Below are 10,702 nucleotides of genomic sequence, written 5' to 3' on the forward strand. Positions count from 1 at the left end.
TACTTTTTGATTTTTGTTGAAGATATCGATCTTCTCTTTTGAAGACATAATTGCTAACATCTCTCACCCTTTATCGTATCTACTCATTCTTATAATAGTAAACTACCTTTCTTTTTCGTGGTCTTTGCTATTAAAAATTAGTTTGAATATTATTTTTCACAGGAACTTTAAGGAAAGAAAATAAAAAGAAGAAAAAAAAATTCTTGTTGAATATTAAAGATCACGAAAGGACGCACACTCAAACAAGAAAAAAGTTATATGGATGTAAGGAATTACACCCATATACATTAGTCCAACTCTCTTTAAGTTAGTTAGACTCATTTGTATATATAAAATAATTACCACTAACTATATAAAATAACAACAAAAAGTTGTTGAAAAGCGCACTAATCGTCTTATGGCATAAAGATTAGTCAGGGTAAGTCACAATCTCGTGGCTCTTGGTTGTTATAATCTCAAATAAAAAGAGTTGTGTTATAATTATTTATTTTAACTTTTATTTTTAGTGGTAAATGTTTGATCAAATAATTGATATCAAAATTAAAATCATGAGTTTGATTAGAAGCAAAACAATTGTTAAGGGAGAGATTATTACAAATAAAACCAATTGTCTCAATGGGACAATTATTGAGGAAGATATTGTTGCTGGTAACATCAATTATCACTTGACATACATCAAGTGAGTCAAGTCACAATCGAATTGTAGTCGTTATGCTCTTAAATAGAAAGAATTACATTATGACTATTAGTTATAACTTTTGATCTAGTGGTAAGCTTGACCAACAAATGTCTAACTTATTAGCTTACTAATAGAATAATTGTCTAATAGCATTCATGAAGAGGCACAAATGTTTAGATGATACAAAATATCATTATACCGTAGGGGTCAATCTGCCTACAAAAGCCAATCGGGGCTCAGAGAATTTTGCACAACATCGATCAATTCAAGTCAACAACACTTCTCCTGGATACAATGATCACTACGGAAATCGTAAAATTAAAACGACCTAATTCTACATAGTAAGCACACTAAAGATCGGTGTCACGTCGATGAGTGGCGACACACATCAGTACCGCGTGAGCTATTCGTCAAGCGGTGAAGCTCAAAATGTTAATAATACGACGGACAAAACATAGTGGAACGATCCACCAACCTTTAAAGTTGTGAGTATGGAAATATGAAGATTTATACGTCAACAACATCGATCAGTCGAATGTTTCGAGTAGTATCACCTAGTAGGCAGCGTCGGGAGGTGACAAGGTTAAATAGGTATTTCTGTAATTAAGATAAACATGTTAATAATCAAGTTTAAAAAGAATTAGACCTTAATTAGGCCAACCCTAATCAAAAACTTATATAAGAAACTATAAATAAGACTCAAAGGTAACTTAGAACTTTACTCTCGCATTTATTATAACATTAATTGTTTCCATAAAATGAACTTTTACTGACTTAAACATCAAAGTCTTTTTAGTAGGTATTTCAATCGATCAGAGGACTGAATGAATAACACTGTGTTGGAGAAACAGCTGAAGTGAAGACTTGAAAACTAAACAAACTGTTATGAGTAAATGTTGAGTCCTTACCAACGAAACGATTGGAATCTCTATCAAGCACACCAATCGTACACCGTCATTAGATTATCCACAACATGAAGAAGAAACAAGGAAAAGTTCAATTACTTTCCATGTTGGCTTTAGTTCTTCCAAATAATTATGGAAAGATGATTCTTACAAGTAATCAACATTGAGAAACTTCAAACACTTGCGCCTAGGAATGGGCTTGGTGAACATATCAATTAGAATCTCCTTTCTACCAATCTTTTGCTTCAACTCACTCTTCAGTATGAAAAAAAAAAAATTATACTTATGTCAACTAGAAATAGATTCTTCATTTTTAGCTTCATAAATAATGTAATCTAAAAGAGACAAAAAAGAAAATTAGGGATGCATCTTCTTCTCTTGAATTCTCAAAATAAACTCCTACTAGAGAGGGTGTCCTAACACCTTATACCTTCAACGAAACAAGGAATAGTTACAATTATAATCAGCTCCATAACAAAACAATGGAACATCTAACTATTTAGCAGAACAATTATCTAATAATTTCCATAAATATATGCAAAGAACAATTATCTAATAAACATCATAAATATATGCAGATATTTCTGGCGGTAGACAACATTTACCAAAAAATCTCTATATAGTAACAGTAATAAATGTTGTTATTAGACAATTTCACCAGATAAAAAGAAAAAGGCAACACAAAATTCAATATTTTAAAGTTTAAATTATTTATGAACAAACTAAATTGTAAAAAATCTATATATAAGTTTTTCTAAACTTTTATGTTTCACTTTTATATATTAGCTCATTTTAACTTAAAGAGAAGCGAAATTGATTTTATTCTTCAATTATTTTTCCCTTCTAAGAGCACTTTTTAATAAAGAAACTGGTCCAAATAACCTCAAACATCATAACCAAGACTTAGAAAAATATAAAAGTTACATATAAGCTATGTTTGTAAAGAAAAGATCCTTTATAATCACTTATAAGAGAGAAAAATATAGAAGAAAAAGTAAATCAATATCTCCATTAATTAAAATTAACTTATGCATAAATTAGAAATTAAACTTCAAGAAACTAAAAAGAGTAATTTAAATTTTAATAGAAAAGCTGGATTAATTTTTTCCTTTTTATTTTGATTTACTAAAAATATTTATAAAGAAATGTTTCCAAACATACTCCTAATTAATTCACAACCAACATGACCTTATTTTTAAATTATTACTTCTTAAGGTATTAAAATCATGCAAGAGATCGTTTATGAATTAAATATTTATCATTTTAGTAAAATTGATTTGAAAGAAGAATTATTGAAAAGAGGGAGGGGTTTAGGATAAATGTTCCAGGTGCCCTTGTTAGGATAGCCCTTATCCAAAGGTTTACTTGCTTAGTGGTAAGCATTGGATCCACGACCTACCTAAAGTCAAACAAGTGGCTCTTCATTGTGGACCAAAAACATAAAATACAAATAAATAAATAAAAGGGTTCCCTCCTTATCCCATTTCGTTTCATTTGTCTATTCGAGATGGTTCTTTTAATGTAGTCGTATGCATCAACACGGCACAGAAAAGCTGAACAACTGTTCATTAGTTTGCACCAGTTTTCTAATTTCTAATTCTCTTCATGTATTTCTCTACTAGGCGGCTATTACTAATTTACACTATTTTGACTCACAAATGCGCTAGTTCTATTCATCTTCATAAATATCCTCGCTATCACTGTCATATTCATTACCTTACTTTAAACTCTTCTTACTTTATTCCACTCTGCATTAATCTCCGCGTTAATAATAGTCATTGTCTTCTGCTATTTTTAATTCAAGTTACCCAACCCAACACACCTGATACTAAATTCAACCAAGTTGACTAGTTTTTACTTCATGGATCAAAACAAACTATGTCGGCTTTCAGCTACCTTGATCAATCCGAAACTAACCCACGTCAATGAACCATTCAAATTAGTAAAATACTTGATGAAATTTAAAATTTCATAGATCGAAAACATTAACTTAACATTCAGCTCAAAATAAATATAAAAGAACAAGCAAATTTCAATTCTTGTAGGAGAAAGTTACACAAATTACATTAGATAATTTTACCTATCCTATAAGTCAGAGCCATCCTCGGTTATTCCACTACGTTACACTTTTCCTACGCCAAAACTTGTATGCATCATCCTTGCCTCCTTGGGCTGCTTCTATTCGTTTCAAACACCCAACTGGAATGAAGCTTCGATGCCACAAACTACATAAACAAACTAATGAAAGGTGGGAAAGAAAGGGACTAACCTAAGGTAAATTTTCTATGTTAACAAGGGACATGGATGAAGAGACCCAAGAAAATCTGGGCTTGATAGGCATCGAAAGGATGCCGCTAAGATATGAATCAATGGAGTCACCTACACATAACCATGCTAGTCAAAGAAGGCACAACTGAAGAAGTGAAAATGGAAGGATCCCCTCCTGCATACTTGCAGTCATCATGATCAACTTTCAAAGATGCTGGGATCACAAAACTGTCAGGAGCATTTGATTTCAGAACCTTTGGCGACCTTTTCCGATGGCTTTCAGGGCACCGTGGCTTCTGATAAGAGGTACTACCACGTCTCCTCTTTCTGGTGGTCGTCCACCTTAACTGCAATAGCACATCATCCTTCAAAAGGTCTGAAACCATTACGGGGGTTTTCGGTCTATCCCTATCAGAATTCAAGCAATTATCTGATGGCTTAGGTTGTATTCCATCTCTAGTCGATGCTGCGATTGATTTGTTTTCATTGGATTTGGACGAGTTTTGTGGTGTTTTCAAGCTTGATAAAACAGACGCCACCAGATCAGGCCTTTCCCTCACATTCACCCACTCATTCCCAACCCAATCTTGAGCCTGTCTTAAGTTACCAGAACCAAATACTGACACCACATTTTCCCCTGCAAAGACATTATAACAAGGATTAATCGTAATTACAACATATTAATGAAGTAAAACGACATCAAATAGTTACAAAGCTGACACCTATACTTAAGAGGAAAAACATCGTACGAGTAAAGAGCCATACCTGGGAAATAAACATGATAATTAGCTTCGGAGTCCCTTTGAACAACTAATCCTTCCCACCATCCATCATGCCACCAGGCATCAACAACGGAACCAACATCACCAACCCAGGATAATTCACGTTTGTCGGACAATGGTGCTGGCCGGACTATGGTCCTCCCATGCATTCGAAGACCCAGACTATCAGGCACTGAAATTCTGGAAGCTAGAACCCATTCCTTAACCAAAGAAAAAAAAATAAAAGATTATATTAGACTCCCCATATATGCACAAATGTTGTACCAGTAACCACTACAAAGACAGAAAGATAGTTTCAAAGTACCTCAAGCTTCTTGGTTTCATCAACCGCATCTTGAATGTCTCGATATTGCACCTTGACTTTGTATTTGTGTCTCTTGACAACAGAAGCTGTAAACCAACATCCTCTCATCCCACTGTCTTGAGAAAGGACCTCAACTTGGGAACCTACAAGTAAATGCTGTGAACAATGTTCATTCTTCCCTTTAATGGTTGCTGTCATGTTTCTGTGCCCGACCCGCTTCAAGGAATTGTTTCCAGAACTGATTTTTGCATTATTCTTAATGTTATTCAGATTTTCCAATTTAAGGGCAGTTAAATCAATTGCATCTTTGGCATCATCTTTGGCAAGGCGCAGCCTCTTCTTAGGTCTGATCGAAATAGTTGACATATGATTTTCATCCGGTTCCAGAGCATCATCAGATTGCCCAGAACTCCCACTACACTTTGAGTCTAATTGGGTATACATGTACCTGAGTATTTCTTGTTTCCAATAACCCTTAATTTGAGTTATATCAAAGGGTTTCACATCATCATTATCAAACTGGTGGATGCACACGAATGGTTCCAAGTGGGTTCGTCGGGCCTCATTCCGAAACTTTTCGTAGTGTTGTGGACTGAGGACGAAAGCCAATCCATCTATGCATTCAATACTCAGATCTTGAAGATAAAGAGAAAAGAAAACCTCTCTGTCACTAAAACTGTGAGGCAAAACAATACCAACCTCATCAATTTTGTGAAACCAGCGCACCACAACCATCTTGTTGCCTCTGGAATCCTCATACAGGTCTTCCAAGTAGGCAACTAGACGCTTGTTCTCTTCTGCCAGAACAAATACAAAATCATGAACCTGAAAACATTCAAAAACACCGGAAAAAATTCCCAGAGTCAGATTGAAAGACATGCATGGCTAACAAAAAAGGATAAATAAGAAAGGCAAACAAGAGAACAACACTCACGGATATCTGAAAACCATTCCTCTTATAGGCCTGATAGTGCTTTCTTCTTTTCCTACATGTCCATGGAAATCCTATCCATGAAAACTCCTTCGTACAATTCTGCATTTTCTGCAATTGAGTATCCTGAATTACACGAAAAAATAATCAGAAAACAACAGAAAACGAGATTAAAAGCAGGTAAACAACCACAAGTACCAACATAAATTAACAGAGGGGTCGGTTATATCAGAATATATTCAATACCTTCAAGGCTCCACTTTCAGATTCACAGCCATGTTTTCTCACCACAACCGCATCCCCAGAAGACGAATCTGAAGGATTTAATGCAAATACAACAAAATCAATTTCAATTACCAAAAGAAAATACAGTATAAAAGAACCAGTAGAACTAACCAAAGAAACCTTTCCGACGGTAGGATATTCAAACCATAGAATACAAAAGAGAATTAAAAGAAAATTCTACAGGGTAGAACAAATAAATAAATTAACCACGCTATTTCAGATCCAGGTCGAGGAAATCTCGCCCTGGTAACACCTTCCAGAACCTCAGAGATCCCAGAACCAAACCAATCCATACCAGACCGAAAAACCAATAATAAACCTAAAATCAAAGAACAAGAGAGAAATTAAAAAGAAAATATTTTTTTCTCTCAGTTCATAAAATCGAAAGAACACAGAAGAGTAGCTCACTCAAACCAGAGTCCTACATCAGAACCCCTAAATTTGTGAGAGACCCCAAAACCCAACCAAAAGCTACAAAAATTTGTTAAGAACACGAGCTTCTTTACCATCTTATTTCGCAAATGAAACGAAAACGAAAAACCGAAACTTTTTTTCAATTTCAATTAAAAAGGAGAAGGTGAAGAAGAATCAGAAGCGTGAAAAGGAGAGCGAACCTGAAACAACCGCGTCCAGCCAATCCACAACCTCTCTTCTCGATTTGAGCTTGACGTAAGGCCCCAACGACGGGTTTCGAATAGCGTAGCGATAGGACATGTGTCTTAGGGTTTTTTCCTTTCCGACGACGGCCAGATCCGCCGCACCGCCGCGTCGTTTCAGCAGGTAGTGAACCTCCCTCCTCCCCTTGTCGCTCGATACCAGCACCTCCTCCCAGCTCACGTACACGCTCTTCTCGCACGACGTCGTTCCGGCCCAAGACGCCACTCTCTCCATCCAAACGACACAACCCTCTGCGTTTCACCCTCACCCAAAACGCACACCTCAGAGAAAAAAAAACGAAGGCTGGCTCGGGAAAAATAACACAAAGGAAATAAAAATGAAGAGGGAAGAAGAAAAAGAAGAAGATGGGGGAAGAGAGAGAGGGTTTGAATTGCGATTTATAAAAACGTTGTTTGTCCGAGGGGTCTAGGGTTTCGAGATCTGAGAGATGGATCCGACGGTCGAGATTCGTTCTGACGCAGGAAAGGCGAAGGAAGTTACGCGGAAGTCCGTAGTTACGAAAATGCCCCTGAGAGTTTTGTTGAACTGTGGTTCTGCCATTGGTTTTATTTTTATTGTTTAATTTTAATTTAATGACATGTTGGAAAATGGAGGGAAGGGAAGAAAACTCGGTCTTTTTGTGTGCCAGCTGGAGGTGATACCAAAGTGAAAATGATGTTAATGGATGTGTTCTAGTATGGTTAGAATTTAAGGAAAAAAAAACAGTTTTTCGGTACCTTGTTCGAATTAAAAAATAAATTTTTTTTTTCTTGTTTAATTTCAATTTGAGTATGTGTACGTGTTCAGCCCAACAAAAATATTTAAGGATATGGTCATAAGGCTAATTTAACATTATTAACATAAAAATAGCTAAATAATATTAATAAAGATATTTATTAGCTCAATCATTGTATTATATGGTCAAATATAGTTTGATTATATGACAAATTGGTATCATTAATAACTTTTTATACCAAATGTCAACCTAATATATGGTTAACCTTGTTTTATAATACATTAATGTTATTATCTTATTAATTTATCCTATATGCAATAAGTTTTTATTATAATTATTGATATTCCTAATTTTATAACATATTTTATAAGGTTCAAAAATTTCATAAATAAACGATTTTTTTTATGAAGTAACACACGTTCTCTTGTACTTACTCATATACTTATAGATTCAAACCTATTTTTTGGTCCTCAGAAACATTTTGTGATTAAATCGATTAAAGTATTGTTAACACATATGGAAAGGTAGGTATGCAACATGTTTTATTTAGCTGATTTGCACTGAATTGTGAGTACAGTGCTGATTTGCGAATGGTTTTCGAATTTTGGAATTCTCTCGACTTGCAAGGAAAGTCAGGTCATCTCGTTAAATTTACGTGATCGTCCATGTGATTTAACTCATTACAAGTTAACTTTTATTTACTTTCGTTAATGAATAATAATAATAATACTATAATAATAATATAACAATAAAAATAATATAATTACAAATAAATTAAAAATTTCAAATTTCAAATAACAACTTCAATTTCATTTTAATATTCTTTCTTCTATCAAAAATTAAATTTACATTACATTTATCATGAAGAGCAAAATTATAATCATACAATTTTATCTATTAAAAATAAAAATTAAATAAATATTATCAATCAGATCATACATAAGTCTACATAAGCTTTCCATTCACATCCAATTAAATCACACTATCATAAACTTTCCATTCATCTTCACCTTGAAATTAACTTACATCAACCCAATTCCAGTCCCTCAAATTCACATGTCAATCCAAACACACCATAAGAGTCATCAAGTCACAGATATTACCACATGTCAAAAGGTGAGTTAACTTTAGTCATAAATTTTTAGGTTTAGTTAGTCAGATGATATCCACTTTTGTCCGGATGTGTCAGTTTGGTAGCCACTTTTAAAAACATGTCAATTATGTCCCAACTTTTGAAAAAATGCTTCAATTAGGTCCTCTTAAAAAAATATTAACGGCGTTAACAGCGTATCACGTGTCAATTTGTGATTTTTTATTTTAATATTTTATTTTTAAAAAAATATCTTGTGTCAGGTCCCTGATGTAACATGTGGCACTATTAGTGCCACATGCAAGGTATTGTCACTTGTCAATATCACTACCAAGTGTCATTATATTGATTTCAATTTAGTCCCCACATGTTTATTTATTTAAATTTAGTCACCACATATGTCTTTTTTATTCCATCTAGTTCCAATTTTTTTTTTCAAAATAAAACAATATTTTAAGAGAGACACTACTAGAAATTCTCATGTTACATGGGATTTTTCTTGCAAATTTGTTAAAAAGATTTGCATGAAAAGACACTTTTTTGCTATTTTTTTAGGAATCATAATTAGCAGGTAATTCCTTCGTAGATAATCATTTTCTACAAAATTATAAAATTTGCAAGTATTTCCTACAAATTTTGTTGTGAAAGTATTTTATACAAAATATTTTGCAAAAAAATTGGTAGCAATTTCTTGCAATTTTTTTTCACAACAAAATTTGTACGAAAAAAATTTAAAAACAAAATTGATAGGAAATATGAGTTTTTTTAGTAGTGAGAGACAAAGACATATTCATGGACTAAATTGAAACAAAGAGACGTATGTGGGGACTAAATTAAAACAAAAAATATATTTAAGGATTAAATTAAAATAAAGACAATAATATTTAGTAGTGATACTAACACGTGGAAGTACCTTGTCACGTGGTACTCTCAATGCCAGATATCATACCAGAGACTTGACTCATGACAATTTTTTTAAAATAAAAAAAAATAAAAAAAAAACACATATTGACATATGGCACACCGTTAACATTGTTAATGATTTATTTTTTTATTTTGAAAATAATTTAATTGAAGCATTTTTTTCAAAAGTTAAAACATAATTAACACATTTTTTAAAAACATATATAAAATTTACATATTTGGACAAAAGTAAGTACCATTCGACCAATTAAGCCTAAATTTTTATATAACACTTGTAAATGGAGACCATCTTAATTTTATTTACGTAGAGTAGAGTTTTTATAAATTATAAATTTTTCCTTTGAAATATTTAGTATAAATATATACGCGTAGTTTTAATCTTGATGTATCTGATTCATTAAATTGGTTATTCATTGTCATTAATTATAATTTAATTAGTAATTATAAGTTTTAATTTTAAATATATAATCGTGAAGGGCATTCATTATTCAAAACTATTTTCAATTTATTTACATATTTTTACCTAAAATGTAATAAATGTTAGAAATTAATGATGAGATGTGTCCTTATTATATTTTTAATGGAGTTTTATATAATGAAGATGTACAAGATAATATTCAATTAATGTACATAAAAGTATGCAGTAAATTTATAATGTTCGGAAAGATAGAGACCAATAGTTAATATGGTAGATCCTTAAAAGGGAATAGTTTAGGATTTTTTTTTTCAAACAACTTTATTGAATTTGACTTCTGAGGTAGGAAGGCGAGAGTTTAATTATTTAGGTGACTCTATTTTGAGGAATATAGGCATCTATTAGTTAAGTGTATTTTAAGTTAAAAAAATATGTGGAGAAAGGAAAAAATTGAAATTGTATGTTGGTCTGAACAATATAATACTATAACTTGTTAATGTAACATTCTATTTAATAATATAAAAGTATTAAATAAAATATAATATAAGGAAAAAATAGGAGAGCAAAATATATGATTTATGTATTATAGTAATCCTAAAATATATATTGGAATAAAAGTAGTATATATATATATATATATATATATATATATATATATATACCCAAAAGGATAATAGAATAAAAATTTAAGAAGGTACAAAGCTTTTCAAAAAGTATGAACAAAAC

At 32.3% G+C, this 10,702-nt stretch overlaps 1 protein-coding gene across 1 annotated transcript; it reads right to left on the reverse strand.

The window, feature by feature from the left end:
- Window positions 1-3,556: 3,556 nt before the first annotated feature.
- Window positions 3,557-7,193, reverse strand: LOC114168490. The gene is made up of 6 exons (XM_028053331.1): window positions 6,769-7,193; window positions 6,116-6,183; window positions 5,873-5,995; window positions 4,939-5,763; window positions 4,618-4,834; window positions 3,557-4,489 (listed from the first exon to the last, which is right to left on the reverse strand). Exons 1-6 carry the CDS (start codon window positions 7,043-7,045, stop codon window positions 3,960-3,962), a joined length of 2,040 nt encoding a protein of 679 aa, XP_027909132.1. The 5' UTR covers window positions 7,046-7,193; the 3' UTR covers window positions 3,557-3,959.
- Between the last annotated feature and the right edge of the window lie 3,509 nt (window positions 7,194-10,702).

The sequence above is a fragment of the Vigna unguiculata genome, chromosome 2 (genome assembly GCF_004118075.2).
Source record: "Vigna unguiculata cultivar IT97K-499-35 chromosome 2, ASM411807v1, whole genome shotgun sequence".
Lineage (NCBI taxonomy): Eukaryota > Viridiplantae > Streptophyta > Magnoliopsida > Fabales > Fabaceae > Vigna > Vigna unguiculata.